Raw genomic sequence first — 18,724 nt, 5'->3', positions numbered from 1 at the left:
ACGAATTACTAATGTTGAATAATACAATGACAGTATTTGTGATTAGCGGCCCAGTACATACCATAATTTTCTAAGCTAGTCAGAATGTGCTGATTTTAAGGGTAAATGTAGGGTAGATGCAAGCGTATCTCAGTACCAGTGCATAATGTTTCTGGAATTGCATTGTTGATATGATGATTGTCTATTAAAAGGCAGAAGCAGCTGGTCTTGTGAGCCCGACCTGTGAGGTCACTGCAGTGTTGACGCACCTGCCTGGTCATAACCTCCCCGCTGTGTGTGATTCGCTAATTTTAATGTAGCCATTTGTCACTTTGGAAATGGACGGCGCACAATTCATTTCTAAAATATGTCTGGTTAAAACTGTCACAGCATGAAATTAGCCATATGAAGTAACTGGAGTTTCCATGTCCTAGATACAGTAATATGATGTAAATAAAACACATGGAAGAATCTGTGCCTCATTCTTATTTATCACAAAGGTCGTGGCAAGACAATATGTAATAAGTTTAGTTATTATACATACGGCCGGTTCTACCTGCTGTTCTCCTGTATTGATGACCTTTCAATAAATTTTAGGTGAATTTCAACTTGTTGTGCTTGGCATTTACTTAAAGCAGTACAAAAGCTTATACATTAATTATTTGAAGGTCATCATCATCATCATCATCATCATCATCATCAAGTGTAATCATGATAACATTTGCTGTATCAAGAAAATTCTAATATGTTCAGATCTGTACATGTCTAACATTTTGTGAATATTTAGGTAGTGACTGATCAGCATGGTTAGCGTGTTATTGTAATGAAAAGATGTTGCACAGGATGTGAAATATAAGCATGTGTCCCCTTCAGTACATGGTTAATTGGGCAGTACTAGGAAAGTCATCCTATTCGGTCTTATTTGGTTTCAACGCTCAAGGCTTTACATTCTCCTTTTTTTGTAATCTGGAGAACTACCCCATAATCCACTTGGAAGAATAAGAAAAACAAATGCATCATATGTACGAAACAAAAATGTAGTATTTAGTAAAAGTTTGATTTCCAAAAACTTTATAAATTGTTGCTATGCACAGTGCAGGTCCATTTTATCTTTTAAAATTACAATTCACATAAATTGAGTTTACTCTTCTACCAGTGTTTTAGTATAAGGAACCGTCGATTCCACTCATTAAAGTAAGTAAAAGTGAGGAAAGGTGTTCAGGGAACAAGTGGCTCCGAGATGCCGCTGTGATTTTCGTTCAGCTTTCGGTGCTACGGCTTTTCGTAATATTACAGGTAGAACGAGCTGGTCTCTGACACCCAAATAACGTCAGTGAGGTGATTCTGCTTGACGGAGTGGCAGTCACCCCCCCCCCCCCCCCCCCCCAGATCCTGAAAATAGAAGCCAGCAGCTGCTGAAACTCCCAGCTCTGTATCTATAATTCCAGTGCCACAGGCGAGCGTTTCAGCTCATTCACATTAGCCTCTGATTCTTCCATTTACTCAATCTGCCCAAACCGCCTTCAGAAGTCAAGATTTTGCATTGGGTTTATGAGTTTCTCATAACTAACTTAGATCCTAATCTGAATATCCCGCAGAAATATTTACCAAATCTAATCGTCGTTAAACATGAGAATGTACAGAAACTTGTTATATTAATGTGTCCTGATCTCTGCCTGCAACTCACTTGTGACATTTTTGCTGTGTGATCAATAAAAACTCCTACACGGTGCAAAACGTATTAATGATTTTGCTGCTCAACCTTCAATTTGGAGCGCCTGAGCTCCAGAAGACCTGTTTGTTACAAAGAGACGCAAGCTACACAAGGAACCAAATACTTTCAATGCAATAGGACCAGCAGTTCCCTTTCATTCTATTCTTTGATATTGCGGACAAAGATATTGCATTCATCATTCTTCAGCTCAGAATGTTCTTGAAAAAACAGAGCTCTACATATGACTTGCATGACTGCAGTAGTTATGGATTTTTTAAGTAACTATATTGCTAATAAAAAATCATGAATGCTCAGTAAACTGATTAAGATTTTTCGGAAAATCAGCAGACAAGAACAAAAACACTTATTACAAAATATTTCTAAGTGAATTCCCACACACATACAGTATTCCTGTGTTCTCTGTTTGTATAGTATAGTACTATCTGTATAGTATAGCATAGTTATTTAATGTACTGTGCTTCTGTAGTATAGTACAGTATAGTATAGTTTAGTATGTTACGTCATTACAGAGGCAGCTACTTAATTGCATTGTACCTGTGGAACCCCATCAAAACCCACTGATCCTTGATCCAGAAACAGATGCACCTGTGGGTAGGCATCTCCAATGTCTGAAAAAAATGAAAAGCCCACTGCTTAGTCAAACAATTAAGCTAATAAATCAGTAATCTAACTGACTGAAGAAATCATTTTGTGATTTAGAATGAAACCGCCACCAAAAATAACCATGTTGATCCTATGCTAATTTAGCAGCCTTTACTGTAAAATAAATTGAAAAAATAAACATGACTGAATAGTCCTTACATTTCATTCACTGGAAGTAGACCGATGTATTGCAAGATAGATGAAATCTAAGAAATATTAGCCGTGGGTCTATTTGATCAGAAATTTATCTGAAATTCTTTCATTGTGCTTTCAACGCAGAACAGCTTTGTACGGTGTCAAATATGACCTTGACTATCAAATAGTATTGCCTAAGGCATGAACCCAGAAACAATTATACACAAAATTGTTCCAGAAATTGGTAAATGACAGAATTATATCTTAGATTATATTTAAATCCAGGTATCTAATTCATGCCACATTAAAACAGAACTTCCAACAAATGCAGTGGTTTTCGGCAGAATTTAATCAATTTTTATACCTATCAGCTTTTTCAAATAACATGTTTCTCATAGAAGTTCTCATATTTACCAGGGATTATGGAAAATCCATTGAAATGTCTAAGAAGATGGAAGGTACAGAATTCTCTCAAAAAGAGCATTTAATTCTCTTAAAACAACTCCACAGAACAGTTTACAAGCCATGCGATATGTGTTGAGAATTACATGATGTACCATCAAAATTTTACAAAACATTTACTTTTCCCCAAGTATATTTTTCCAAATACAAATATTTCCAAATATCTTCGAAATACATTATTTGTTAACAATAACCTTTAAAGGTCTTCACATTTTAGTTGTTTTAAAAAAATTGGTACTCAGGACAAAAGTGAAAACTGACAAATAAGAAACAACAAGAATAGAAAAATTGGGAAAGAAAGAAAACTATGGGGTTCTGGGATACTGGTAGATGTTTGTAATTCAAGGTTGAAATGCATTTCTTTTAAAATGAACTAGAAAGGAATCACACAAAATATAAACAAATAAAGTGGGACAATTTCTGACAATAAAATGTTTGACACTGTAGCATACTGCAAAATATGAAGGAGGCCTCTCAAATAAACGGCAAAAAGGAGATAAATGATTAATAAAGTTAATAAATTCATCATTAACATCATTTATCGCTGAATTGAAGTGTTTACTTTTTTGAATTGTTGAAAAAAAAACAGAAAACAGATAGATATTTACATAAAACAACATAAAACAATGTCATTCTTTGTTACATGAAAACACCGGTTATACTATCCTGGAAGTATTGTCTGATATGAAGTGTCCCGTGTTTTTCTTTTGTCGACGCCCCCTGTTATTTTTCGGGCATTTCCTAGAAAATGACAAGAAACCTACGGTGAGTTTCCCAAGGGCTTCATAAGTTCTGGGTTAGAAGACAGAATTTACGAATAATGTAGCATTAAAAAGGCTTTAGGAAACTCACCCCTGATCATTAATTCAATTTTTATTTCAATTTTTATGACTCATCTCTATGGACAATGAACCTCTGACAAACACCCATTAAACACTTGCTCAGTAGAATTTATTAGAAGGGAACAATATACCGCTTTCCATATTACACACATAAATCATGTACCTCAAATCTGTTTATATGTAGAAATTCCATATAATTTTAACATAAATAATTGTACTTTTGTTAATTTATTTCTTAGTAATATATATTTTTTTTCAATATGAACAGTATTATCTGAATGTGTAGCAGAAAAACAGTTTAAATCACATGTTTATTCACAAGCAAACCTGATGCACATTACCAAGACATAGTTTGCGGGAACTTACCTTGTGATGCAAGTCACTATGGCAACGATGACAACAATCTGCACGGCCCCAACGATGGCAGCAATGAGGACATACTGAAACTTCTGGCCACTGGGGACCACATAGAGGATGCTGAAATCCTTGGCCTCATCGCACTGTAGTCCTTTGTACCCTGAATCACACCTGTAGGTTCAAACAAATACATCTACCATGTTACATGCAGTTCAAAGCTACATCTGTGTTTTCTCAATTTAATTTTGCTTCTTAAAAGTGCAAAATGACACCCATGCCTTAAACCTTAGCTCTGTTCTGAGGAAGTGAAATGCTTTTTCACTTTAGCATAAGGTGATCATCAATATCAGTGTGTGATTCAGTGGGTTGGGGATCCTTGTTTGTGTCCAGAAGGTTGTGGGTTCAACTCTCATGGCTTAGAGACAAATTTTTTCACCCCATGAGACATGCCAACTGCTCCAGGGACACTGGGTGACCAAACACAGAGATCCCATGTTTTTCTCACTTATATGTCACTTTTAGCCAAAGCATCTGCTAAATGAATGTAAATCTGTTCTCACTGCAACCCTTTACTGATACATAAATGGAAAACAGACAGATGAATCATCAGCTGCTCTAGATAGTGAAAATATTACATGATTTTCCTTTTAGCCAAAGTCCTCCACTATTATATTCTTAAATAAATGATTTTTTTTTAGATTGCCTGTCTACCTCCTAGCAAACAATGCAAGCTGCTGTGAATAAGAATTTTAAAATAGCCTGCACACTTCCAGGGTCTTTTTGACTTAGTATTAATCTTTCTTCCATAACCGCCATAGAAACCTTTAAAGAGATCCTTGGACTTCATTCATGTCTAGACAGAAATGAGGAGCATTGAATTTCATTCAGATTCAGCAAGAAAGAAATTTTCATTGATTTCCATTCTCAGAGAGGACTGTCTAGAGAGTGGAACTTGGGGTTTGTTAGAAGGCATTGTGTCATATACACAAAAACACAAGAGCAGCCGCACCAGTTCTATTACTACAATATAATTAGAGTGTCAGGGCTGCAGCGTTCCTTATAAAACAATGCCACCCGAGGGCACATCTCGAGGAGCGTCTAGTGCCGCTTGGCTGGTTAGTTCAGTGTGGTTGGATTGTAATGTTAATAATACCAAAGCAGGGACTTGTTCCTTATATGTGCCACACTGAACAATTCGGGAGGGGGGGGGTATGTGGCTCAGCACCGTTGGCCTGTGAGCCTGTCGGAAGGTAACTTGTTTGAATCCTGTCCTTGGTAGAGAAGCCATATCTTAGTTGACTCATTTAGCCAGGCCTTTAAAATGTTTCATGGGTGATTAGTGGATAATAGACCATGCATTCGGACACCAGTATCACTACTATAAAAGTGTATGCATGGCAAGCGTGTGTAGACAGCCGTAAGTCCAAACTGTGTTCCTTGGGCTCCCGTTACCTGTCTGCAACATCGTAGTTTTTTTCTGCGAGCCAATTCCACACAAATATTTTAAAATACAAATATTTTAAAAGCAGAGAAAGTTACGTAGTATTAGTTTACTAACTTATGCTATTCAAAAATCACATATGCACAGACACATGTGCTTCAACAGGGTTGTTTCGTCTTAAGGGCACATAAAAATAAACATCAATCATGGAAAGCACATCACTGACAATCATAATTCTGAATTGTACATTGCTTTGGATAAAGTCTGTTAAGTACAGAAGAGTTGCAATACAAAAATAAGTACTGTATACCAGCTAATAATCATTATGTTGTGCTGTGTGCTTTAGAATTCACAAAAGCACAGCTGGATGCCAGCTAGCTCTGTGATGAATATATACTTTTTCTGTGATGAACTGGCATAGAGACACAATTTATTGCTTGCTTTTAAACTTAAACAGCTCTCATGGAAATAAAATATGTTAACAGTTGGTCTATAATTATTCCATAAAATGCATCGTGCTATGGTAGTTCAAACTAACCAACATCCGAAGTATGACTGTTTCCCAAAACCATGGTACCACAGTAGTTTGAAGCACGTTAGTTCGTTGGGACTACCATAGTTCAAACTACAATGGTTCGAGCTAAGATTGGTCTGACTCATGGAGAGTTGTGCGCAAAAACTAACATTTAAACTTTATAATATCAATGGTCTAACTTTCACACCCGGTCGAGTACAAAAACTTGTGAACTGTGTAATATCATATAAATATATAACAATCATACACACTCGCACACACACGCATATTTGTCATCAATTTATTGTGTCAGTCACATAACATCAATAATATGAAAAACTCGAAAACAGCAATAGCGACAAAATAATGAGATGCTTCTTGGAGTGGTGAACAGAAGAACGTTTAGCTGTGACACTGCAATGTGTGAAAGACGCTCCATCTGTAATTACCTTGATTTCAGTTCATTGTCTTTCAGTCACACTACAAACACAAACAAATTCCTGGTCCGACGTTGTCGCTTACAACCTAGTGGGGGACCTAGGGAATGCCATGATATTGCAACCCAAATCACTGATTCACCCCCGTGCTGCATTCTGGGTACACAGCAGTCAAAGCAGTGAGCCTCTGGGGCTTCTCCACACCGTAAATCTCCCGGATGTGGGAAAGGCAGTGAAAATGGTCTAATCAGAGAAAAATACATATTTCACATTATCTACAACCCAAGATTTGCGCTGTTGGTACCATTGAAACCGATGCTTGTAATTGGCATGTTGTGTTGATTGCAGTATTTTATGTACAGCTGTGCTATTGCTCTGCTAATTCAACCTTCACACTCTGCTCTTACTGATGGAATGTGCAATTAGTGAATATATAGCAAATATAGGCGTGAGACCTCAAACATGCTATTATTTAACCCCTGTGCATTCCAACATTTGACTTTGATAAACAAGAATACATTATAATAATACTGAACCCCTTCTAATAGTACTGAACAACTTTCCCTTCTATTTTAACTTTTGCCAACAATTTTGTTTATCCCCATACTCAAACTTTTCGGCAATTTCATCACACCGTTCCTCAAACAGAGAGGCTGGAGACACGCATAAGACATTTGAAGGTTGAAAGGAAAAAAAGAAATGTTAAAAGAAAATAGAGAAGGAACATAGAAAAAAATTACATAATGTCAGGTGCTAATCAAAAGGTCATATAAAGTAAAGAAAGGTAAAACATTCCGAGAGTCTTACCGGCAGGAGACCACATTGCGTTTCATTTCGCATTCACCGTGAACGCAGAAACTTCCATAGCTTTCCGAACAAGGATTGGGAATCCCTGTATCCATCCTATCCTCTTCATCACCAGAACCTGAATGTTTAAATCACAATTCAAGTATTAATTAAACATTTTTTCAAACAAGTCAGACAATTTATGAAGCAAAAAAACAGAAAAAACAAATGGAATGAGTAAAGCTCAAGATATGATAATGGTTTAAATCTGGTAAATAATTGTGCAGTACATGGAAGCATCATTGAGGGATTTTGTGAAACAACACAGAGAATTATTGAAAACTGCTTTTCAGTAAACTGCCAAGCGTGGAGGAGGAAGTGTGAGATACATGGGAGAAAGATTGGTCAAAGAATGACAAGATGGAGAGGGAAATCCGTTGCCTTTCCAACTGCAAGTTTACTGTAGCTAATTTAATTGTTTACTATATGAATTTTTCAATAGTACACTTATGTGGAATAAATCCTTTATGCATTGGCATTGAAAACAAGCATCATTTATTACAATCTAATTGTTAATCTAAAATGTTACCATAATACATCACAGTAACATAAGTCCACTGTGACAGTTTCACTGACTGCTTCTCTGACTTGTTAGTGCTGAGATTAATGCTAACCTTAGTCATTCATGCTGCCAGATCAATACATTTTATTAATAGTGGTTTTATTTTTTTACGGATAACACATTTTGAAATGTTGATCATTAACATACTGTATGGTATATGTTTTATTGAAAAAATGTTAAAATGAATGCAACACATTACCATGTATCTAATAAAAAGCAAAGTCTCATTTCTTGAATCTTTATTCAAAAAAGAAAAACATTTTCTGAAACGTCATCCAACCAAAGTACCTTTTTTATTCTTATATACTTTGCAGCGTGTTCTTTTCCTGTCTTTCTGCCATTTCTTGTTCAAATTGTCACACCCATGAGGAAGCACAGCTAGTGGAGTTGTAAGCATGTGTTCTGAGCTGATTACAATAAGAAAGAAGAAGGTCGGCACCTTGGGGGGGTTAGTATTGACCTTGCAGCCGTTTTCATGTGCGCGAGATGCCCCCCCCGATAAATCCATTATTGACGATTAATATTCTATTTGTTACCTTAGCTGCTGATTGTGATCACTGCATACCGAGTAGCCCGTTGTTTAATTACATACATGATGAGCAACCCAATAATGACTTTCTCAAGATATCAATCAATGAAGAAAAAGATTAAAATAATCTAAATTAATAATAAAAAAAAATGATGAAGTCTGCGATATTCCTTATATCTGGAATACTTCTGGAGACCCTACTGGCACCGTCTGCAGTGTCTGCAGTGTCCACCCAGCTCATGAAAGGACTCCGCACTGCACTATCACAGAGGCCCACAGTCACCTCTAGAGGTCAGGCAGCCCATCTGATCCCCCCCTGCCTGGGACAGACGACAGCAGCTGTGGGCTGGCTCAGACACCGAAGACACCCCCCTTCACACGACTCACTGTTCACTCTCGGGCTCGAAGGAACTCGTACTCACTCTCCTTTCCAATACCAAAAACAAAGCTGGACTCTTTAGTTATAATTTAATATTTTGATCTCTTAGAAATACTGATCATGCAGTACATTATTCACATTTCCAGTTTAGCTGTTGACGGATCACATGGTAATGACTCCCTCCAGACTTTACAACATTCTCATCACATACGATCAATTATCGCCGAGAGCCTGCACTATAGTTGAGCTCTATCTGTGGATTAGGTTATATGTCTCACTTTCAGACACTGACATGCATTATAAACTTTAGTAGCTTCTTTCATGCTCGCTTAATTTCCTATAATCTGCATGACGCTCAAATTACATCAACACTTAAATTGGCATCTACTTAAACAGGTACTGATATAGCTTCTAACTCTGAATCAGTACCCCCAAGGAGTGTTGTGTTGTCTTATAACGAACATGAGTGCTTTACCAAAGGGAACTGCTGTTGCCTCGAACATCCAGGGTTGGGGGTTTGAATCTCCTTGTGTTACATGGCTCTCCCCCTACAGCATAAAAAATGCAGTTGGGTGGACTGGTCTCTATAAATTGCCCATAGAATGTGCGCATGTGTACATGTGCGTGTACATGATGACCTGGCATCCTGTCCTGGGTGTCCCCCTGCCCCAGTGCTTTCTGGGAAAAGCTACAGGCCTCTGATAAACCTTTACTGGATAAGCGCTTGGAAGCTGGAGAGAGACTGGACAGATACTTATTTGAATATACACATTGCATTTCAGTCTAAATGTTTGCCGGGTAATTTAAGTAATTAAATCTCTTAACCATAGCAGCTAATGATCTATAAAGGACATTGAAATGCTCTTCTATTTCCATGAACTAACATTTAAGTGGAAATGGCAGCTTTAAAACATTGAAAAGAACACACAGTAGTGAAGATGTCACATTTGCCGATCAGAAGATTACCACCAGAGGCCCTATGACTATCCACTATTAAAAATAATGGTTCAGAATATGAGATCTGTATTAAGGGTGGGCTCAACGGACACCCCTAGTGGAAGTTAGTGAAAATGCTTCTCAAATTATTAATATTATTATTTTTCTAACGTAAATGTCATCCCAAATGATCTGTCACTTCGAAAACTGCTTAATAATTTAATCAATACATCTCTCGATAGAGGCAAATAAAGGTTTTCTATCAAGTCTGATCAAACATTGACACACACTGCATGTCCAAGAGTGACTAGCTTTGACATTTAGTTGCAGCATGTTTCCTGTTTAACAAAGCTACTGCACAACCATCTTATGAGGAGAACTTTTACTAATTATTTTACAGAACAAAGACTAACCAATTTTTGGCAGACAGGATTTTCATGTAGCTTGTTTTTATAGGTAAACAAATTGTGTATTGAGTAAAAATGTGAAAATAGTCACATGATTAGAAACAAAAAAATCTTATTTAAGACATAACTTTCTGCTTGCATAACTTGCCTTTTTCAATTTCATACTTGGCAATTTAGAGACAGCAGTTAGCCTAATTGCACGTCTTTGGACTGTGGAAGGAAACTAGAGGACCCAGAGGAACCCACACAAAGCAGAGGGACATGAACCCTCCAGGCACACAGAGCAGATTAAAGTTCAAACTCCCCAGCCCTGCAAATTAAAGGCTGCAGAGCTGCGCACTGCACCACTGTGCCCCCCATCTAATGCAAAATTACATAAGATCCCAAGCAGAACTTCAATGTCTTAACCTGATATCTCCTCACTTGCTGCTATAATATGAGCAGACTTTGCTCTGCAGGGACAGAGACACTATATAAGTAGCAAAACATCACTCTACCCCTTCCCTTGTTGTAAATACATAAAAGCTCACATCAAAGAAAAACACAACTAAATGTGCAGTTTGAAAAATTTCAAGAGTGATGCTAATCACTGATCCCAGTTTTATTCACTGCTTGATTTTTAAAACAGAAAGTGCAGAGCCCCCAGACTAGCAGTGGGGCCTTTATTTTAAATTAGTTCACTCTCACAAAATAAACACACCCGATTTTCAGCAAATTATTATCTCATAAGTGATTGATGGATTTTTTTCTGTTCAATAGGGTCCATTTTTCTAAGGGCAAAATTACAGTATGCCTAACACATCACTGGAGGAATAAAATGCAGAATATAAAATATTCTTCTGTCTGGCAAGCCCTATGGCTAATACCGCAAAAATATATTCAGGACAAACAATCCTGCCAACACTTCATATTCAGGCATTCAATTATCCACAGAACTTTATAGGAAATTGGCTGGGCAGCAAGAACAGCCTGAATTGACCAAAACACCCACTGCAAAGTTCTGTATAATATATATAATATTCAAACGCTCCTCCACTTATAAACGGGATACGTTCTGAACGGCCGTTCATAACTTGAAATGTTCGTAAGTCGTTATTCAACATCATTTTAAGGGTATACGCAAGTACAAAGAACTAGGATGCTGGGAGTAGGCACGCTACGCTGCTGTGCGGCGGGAGTAGCGGCCAGAAGTCGTACTCGGCGGAATTGGCGAGCAGAAAAAAAAAAAAGATGTTGCGGACAGGAAACGGGAGCCCAATGAACATAGTTTGGACTTACAGTCCTCTTCGTTCGTATGTCTGAAAGTTCGTAAGTTGGAAGTTCGTAAGTAGAGGAGCATCTGTATATGTAATATATTTGCTCAGGATGAAAAAACACATTTTAACAGTATTACATGTGCAAATTTAGAGTAACACAATAAAGTTTAGCAGGATTTTCTTCTCTTCTCCAAAAACTTACTGATATCTTGTTGGATGGCTGGATAAACACCACTTAAGTACCCAAACCTCAGGGGCACCTCAGCCATTCCATGTATTTGTTATATTCTACTCACTTAAAAGGTTTTATTTCTACTCCGTTTTTCAGAAAAATATGAAATTGTATCATGCCATAAGATTCATGCAGATAGGGTATTTGATATTTCAGTTACATGACATCTCCAAATTCCAAAATAAAAACTATTTTTACTTACAAAACTTGTTAGTCAACAAAAGATATCATTTACTACATACATGAAGTATTGTACATAATCTGCATGAAAACTTACACCTAAAAAAAATTATCAACAGATTCTTTTTCTTTGAGAACTATGAGAAACTACATATTCTGTATTCCATTTCTGTAAGTTTCCATACACTTAAGCACTGGTTTCACATTCATTAAAATAATAAAATAGTATTTTTAGCACTTGAAAAAAATATGTCAGAGAGCTTGTAGGCTTAAAATCTTAATAATATTATTTATATATTACTTAGTCTTCTACCCATCCTGGGAAACCATTTTTCGATCTTAAACTTACCTGGGCATCTGCCGAGGGTTTGAACGTCAATCCGCTCCTGCTTCAAGCAGGACGCCTCTCGCACCAAACAGGGGTTATCATATGAATTCCCATCGGTCCCACACACAGGGTTCTCATTGTGACCACTGCAGTCGATGTTGCAAATGCACCTGAGGCAACAAGAGAAGCGTCCAACTCGTAAAAAAGGGGCACAGTGTGAAGTCACCTATAGGAAAGCTATTGTTTTTACAACCTATTTATTTAAATGATGCTTTTATTCAAAGTGATATATAATTGAAAGTAAGGTTAGATGATCCCTGGAACAGCTGTGATTAAGGGCCTTGCTTAAGGGCCCATTGGTGACTTTATCCTGCCCACTTTGGGGTTTGAACTTGGAGACCTTCTGATCACAGGCAACGAATCCTCAGCCACACACTGCCCATGAAAATGCTAAGCAAGGAAGCGTGAATTCATAAGAGCAAAGGGTTACGTTTTACAGTATATACAGCCATTAACACAAGGCTGCAGTTGCTGAGCTACAGAAACATCCGGATGAGTGTGGATTCCTATCAGACAATAACCAGCTGTAGGCATCCACTGCGTAGTTCTTGGGCTCTTGAAACCAGTCTATTTGGTTTCTGTCTTGCACTAACAAATGAAAGAAAAACCAACTGCTCCGAATGTAACTGTTATGTCTGCACACCAGGGTCTTATTGTTGTTCTGTGGTGATACATTGAGTTAGAGAATGTGCTGCAATCATTATGTAATGCCGGAGTGATTGTATCGGTGGTGCCGGTGGAGTGGTAGTGCGTGAAAAAGGAGAACAAAAGAAAAAAGCCATATAGTGTGGTGACAACAGTGTTTCTGTGTGATTCTTTGAAATATAAGAGTGACATTTCATTACTTGCTGACTGGAGCTTGCAGTTATTTCATCTTACGTACATTAATACTGTGGAACCTCACATGTGTGGAAATAACACCAGACATATAAAGAGGTTGGACAATGAAACTAAAACTCTGGCCAAAATAGTACTTGAAGTTTCACACCTATATATCAATGGCCTGGTGGCCAATCTTCACTGCATCCATCAGTAAGAGCAGAGTGTGAAGCCTGAATTAGCAGGGCAATAGCACAGTTGTACATAAAATATTGCAATCTACACAACATGGGAGATATATGAGAGTTCAGAAGAGGACAAATTGCTGGTGCGCGTCTCGCTGGCACATCTGTGACCAGGACAGCAAGTCTTTGTAGTGTATCGAGAACCATGGTATTCAGGGTCATGTCGGCCCACCACCACAAAGGATGGACCACATTCCACAGGAGTAACTGTGGATGCGAGAGGAAGCTGTCTGAAAAGGATGTCTGGGTACTAACCCAGAACATATACAAAAAAACATAAAACCACAGTTGCCCAACTCTTATTAAATATGCACCTGGACTCTCTTGTTTCCGCACAAACTGCTTGTCGGGAGCTACAGAGGGTCAGTATCCATGATCAGGCTGTTATAGCCAAACCTTTGGTCACTCCTGTCATTGGCAAATATCACATTCAATGGTATTGGGCTGTAGATAATCTGAAACATGTATTGTTCTCTGATGAGGCCACCTTCACTGTCCTTCCCACATCCGCCCCCAGAGGCTCACTGTACCACCTCGTCTGTTGTGAACCCAGACTACAGCACGGTGGTGGATCAGTGATGGTTTGGACTGCACCATCATGGGATTCCCCAGGCTCAGTACTGGATCTAGATAGGCACGTCATTACCAAGTACTTCCAAACCATTCTGGAGGACTATCTGGAGGACAATGCTCACCCAGTGGTTCAAATATTATACCCTGCAGGTGTATCTGGATAATAATGCACCAATGCACACAGCAAGACTGGCGACAGAGTGATCTGATGAACGTGAAGTTCACCGTCTCCCATGACCTGCACAGTCATCTAAAAATTGCGGGGCCACTTTGTGGTGTTTTGGACGAGCAAGTCAGGAAACTTTCTCCTCCACCAGCATCACGTAGTGACCTGGCCACTGTTTTGCGAGAGAAATGGCTCAAAATCTCTCTGGCCCCTGTGCAGGACCTTATATCTGTCATTCCCAAGATGAGCTGAAGCTATATTGGCTGCAAGCAGAGTTCCTACAGTACAATATACTAATAAATTATTGTCTTCCTCGTCCAAGACCTGTATGTATAACAAACCCTAGGTAAACTGCACTCTCTAAGGCGGTTCCGGTTCTAAAATATACATTGATTTCTTAGATAACTGAACTGGATAGTGATGCATTTGGTTTCTCCAGAATATTTTAGTTTTTCAATCTTGAAAAAAGGCTACTGATTCAGGAAATACCTGCAAGCGAAATGCACCCCCCCCAACTGTAAGTACTCCAATCTCAAGATTCAGCCATACCAGGCACTTTAAGGGGCTGTTACAAGGAGTACAGTGCATGCTAGGCTTCCAGGCTGGCTGACAGCACTGAATATAGACTTCCTACAAAGGCATATTACTTACCAGACATCTTCAGCATCCTCATCACATTCGGCCCCATAACTGCACTCTCCACACTTAGTAAATTTCTTGCTTGTATCCGCACCTGATCCATCATATCCTGTAAGACAGTAGTAGTTAATGTTTAAATTATATCTTATAGATACATATGATTCTATTCTTTGAACTGAAGTGCATAGCAACAAAAAAAAACCTGTTGAAGACATTTAATACCGTCTTTGTGACAACAAATTCAATTTTAATGATCCTTGTGTGCAATAACTTATAGGGAAATTTAAGTTGAAATCTGTACACGTTGCCGGGAAACAGAACAGTATGAACTTTCCAGAACGTGGAACAAACTGTAGCAATTAAAACCTGACCGAGGTCAAGCAGCACTTCAGGTAATGAAAGCCAGTTGACCCCGACTAGGCTGCCACCCTCGCTGGGTTTCGCAAACGTTCAGCTGGGCTGATTTAAAAGGCAATAAGAGGGGTGCTTCTGATAGTCCGAAATACAGGTATGAGCTGTGTTTTAAGTGGCTTTGCTGTTTGAGTCTGCTTTGTTTAAAAGGGCAATATCTCAATTTTGGTTTCTCGTTTAGGAATAATACAGTCCTATTGTCTGCTTCAGCCTGACAATTACAACCCCCAGACCCCCCTCCCCAGATACCCCCCACCCAACAACCAGTCCATGTCAAAACTCATGAACAAAACAATTATAAAACCTCCACTAGAGATTACTTTTAATGTACAGCACACCACTTGATTTTAATATAGCATACATTATTTTACATAACTCTTAATATAATGTATGTAGCTCTTCATATAACTTCATATAATATTAAACCTGACATTAATAAACAATACGTCAGCGTTAATTTGGCAAAGGTTCTTATTGATTGGAGCTAAGGATACGCACACGACAAGGATGCACACTTGTAGGATCGCAGTTTGCACTATGAATAAGCATGTTTGAAACAGCATTCCACTCCCTGGCTGTGCCTCAGATTGGAATAATAGTACTGGCTAGCGTGATAGCTTGTCTCATTACCTGCTCTGTCCAAACACACCTGTGTACCCCAGCTCTCCCCACAACCAGTGGCCAACCTCACAGTGCTGACGCGAACCATGCAGCTTAATGACATCATTACCTCACAGCACTCTCAGCACTCAGGTAGGGAGCTGCCGAAATTCACCTGCGTTCAGCCTCTGAGACGCGTTAAATAATCTCAGGTTCCCTTACTCCTCACAAGTGTTGCTATGGCAAATTCCAAGAGATTAACCGAAGGATGAAGGATTTGCAACCAATCGTTTTTAAAGATCTTAACAGCAGTTAAAGAAATTACTTGCATCACAAAGAAACCATTATCAAATTCGTTGCTTATTGTGGGCTTATCTGAATCTTTTTCAGTTTTCAACTATCAATTTTCAACAAGCAGCTTTGTTAACAATCCTGCAAGCTTTGTCTTTTTTGTCAATGTCATATTCAAACTGAAAAACAACCTTAAGACTGATACTATTGATTTTTAAACCTGTCAGTGTATCAGAGAATTTGTAGGCCTGTAATCACCCTCCCTATATTTGACTTCTCAGATCACAACATAAATTGCCAGGGTGAATTAAAGTTTAAAAGCGAAGATGCAAGGACTTCATGCTGCTTCAGGTCAGCATTAATCATCAAATCGAAACATACGAAGCAGAACGTACCTCTGTCTCCCGATCCAGAGCCATTATCTGCATATGAAAAGAGAAGCGCATAATGATCAGCCTCGCAATACAAACTGAATTGCTTCTGTTCTGCTTCGTTGGAAATATCACACTTCTAAGACCCCTTATGCTCTACGGGCCAGATATAAATATCTGGGGTCAGCACTAATGATCAGCAGCTTGGGGCGTTTTCATTTCAAGTTACAGACTCACTCCACAAGGTTTCACATGTGTAACAAGAGGGGTGGAATGCCATTTATACTGATACATTATAAATAAACTAAATTCATTCTAGTGCATGGCCTGTACACCGACATTTAGTAAATGAAATAAAGATTTAACTATGCATACCCTGTACCCTAACATATTATGAATAGTATAGACAATAGTGGGGCGGCATGGTGGTGCAGTGGTTAGCATTGTTGCCTCACACCCGGGACCCGGGTTCAAGTCTTCACCTGGGTCACATGTGTGTGGAGTTTGCATGTTCTCCCCATGTTGTCGTGGGGTTTCCTCCGGGTACTCCGGTTTCCCCCCACAGTCTCAAAAAACATGCTGAGGCTAATTGGACTTGCTAAAATTGCCTGTAGGTGTGCATATGTGAGTGAATGGTGTGTGAGTGTGCCCTGCGATGGGCTGGCCCCCCATCCTGGGTTGTTCCCTGCCTCGTGCCGATTGCTTCTGGGATAGGCTCCGGACCCCCCGCAACCCAGTAGGATAAGCGGTTTGGAAAATGGATGGATGGATGGATAGACACTAGTATAGAATAATACACTCTGTATCCAAACATATTACAAATGTAATTAATTCATATGCAGGATTAGAGCGAGAACAAGTATGCATCGTATGAAAACTACAAGCAAGTGTGATTTAAATGAAACACAAATTGGTTATTTTATGTACTCGTCTTGTACTCAAAGCCAGGCTTAAGATTTTACTACTTCATCTTCAGCTGCTAAACATAAAGAAGACCTTTCTGGCTTAAATAGGAGCCTTACAAAGTCAGTGTTCATGTTAAATGGCTTCTAGCATATAGCTGAGAGAATCCCATTCATGGTGTGGCAGTCCACCACAGGGCATTCACATGAAAAGGGCAATTTGGAGACTTAAGTTCACACTGAACAGCATGTCTTTTGTAGAGTTGAGAGTCAAACTAACTACCTTGGCATTGTGACTGAAAAAAGAAACTGCTTACTGACTCACTGCAGTGAACATGAACTCTGTGTTAGTGTGGATATGGAATAAGGAAACAGAAGGGATGGATAGAATTTAAGAAATGCACAGAATATGAAATCTCAGTGCTCTAATAAGCCCTGGCCATTGTTTACCTGCTTAGCCTGCTTAAGCCAAAGATTTTTTTAAATGATATCCTGTCTCAGAGTATTGTGAGAGTTACTGATATTTTTCAACACCAAGAAGGACTAGTCTCCCAGTAACCATGGTAATTTACTGGGAGGGTGCCCCAAGAAAAAAAAGCTTGTGGGGGTTTTACTTACACAAAAATGTTTTGAGGGTCGAATGAAAAATGATTGGTTCAGAGAGAAAACCAATCAGATTGCAGAGGAGATGGGTCCAAGCAACTAGAGGAGGCGGGACCAATCAATCAGATGTCTTGGCCCTGCCTCCTCTAGTTGCTTGGACCGACTTCCTCCAGAATTTGATTGGTTCTCTCTCATCAAATCAATCAATTTTGTTCTACCCTCAGAACATTTTTGTGTAAGTAAAACTCCCATGAGCTAAGAAAAAGCACTTCAAATTTTAAGAAACTAAATCACAAACACAGCTACGAAAATCAGTCAGATTAGGTTTATTTGTGAGAATGTGCTGTAAAAGAGGTCTGACACTCTGTACTTTGATTAGTGAGATTTCAGAGTAACTTGGGACAACAGAGTCCAAAGAAACAAGAGACTTGGTGCCAGAATTGCTGGTTCATAGGCCAGAGAAACTGATAAATTATTCAGTCAGTACATTTACATGCACAGCTAAGTTGAACTACGGTTATAGCTTGACTACTCCATTTAATCGGACTAATGTCCATTATACATGCAGGGGAGGGGAATTGATTTATTGACCGAAGTATATCTAACTCGCTACAGTAGGTGGCGATATGGCTCCTTTAGTATTGGGCTTTGTCCGGTTGACATATTAAGCCACTGACATTAAATAAATAAATAAATAAAATTTATATTAATGGGTCCGAGGACAAATGAAGTGACACAAGCTTTAATTGTGATCTGGTAGGAAGAACAGACACAACAAGATGAGGATAGCATAACAAGAAATAAAGTATTTTGTATAATATACTATGACAGCACAGTATTGGAAA

At 38.7% G+C, this 18,724-nt stretch overlaps 1 protein-coding gene across 2 annotated transcripts in view; it reads right to left on the bottom strand.

Annotated features, from left to right (window-relative positions):
• Positions 1-2,957: 2,957 nt before the first annotated feature.
• Positions 2,958-18,724, bottom strand: part of tmeff1b (transmembrane protein with EGF-like and two follistatin-like domains 1b) — a 37,005-nt gene continuing 21,238 nt past the window's right edge. The window contains exons 4-9 of one of the 2 annotated variants that reach the window (XM_049025044.1): positions 16,399-16,425; positions 14,714-14,810; positions 12,221-12,369; positions 7,352-7,469; positions 4,162-4,323; positions 2,958-3,694 (exon numbers count right to left, since the gene is read on the bottom strand). In XM_049025044.1, coding sequence (XP_048881001.1) covers positions 3,610-3,694; positions 4,162-4,323; positions 7,352-7,469; positions 12,221-12,369; positions 14,714-14,810; positions 16,399-16,425 — 638 coding nt within the window. In that variant the 3' untranslated portion in view covers positions 2,958-3,609. The remainder of the gene's footprint in view (positions 3,695-4,161; positions 4,324-7,351; positions 7,470-12,220; positions 12,370-14,713; positions 14,811-16,398; positions 16,426-18,724) is intronic. The other variant, XM_049025053.1, reaches the window with a different exon arrangement.

This window comes from Brienomyrus brachyistius, chromosome 1 (genome assembly GCF_023856365.1).
Source record: "Brienomyrus brachyistius isolate T26 chromosome 1, BBRACH_0.4, whole genome shotgun sequence".
NCBI lineage: Eukaryota > Metazoa > Chordata > Actinopteri > Osteoglossiformes > Mormyridae > Brienomyrus > Brienomyrus brachyistius.
The sequence above is the reverse complement of the archived record's forward strand: the minus strand, read 5'-3'. Positions and strand labels throughout refer to the sequence as shown.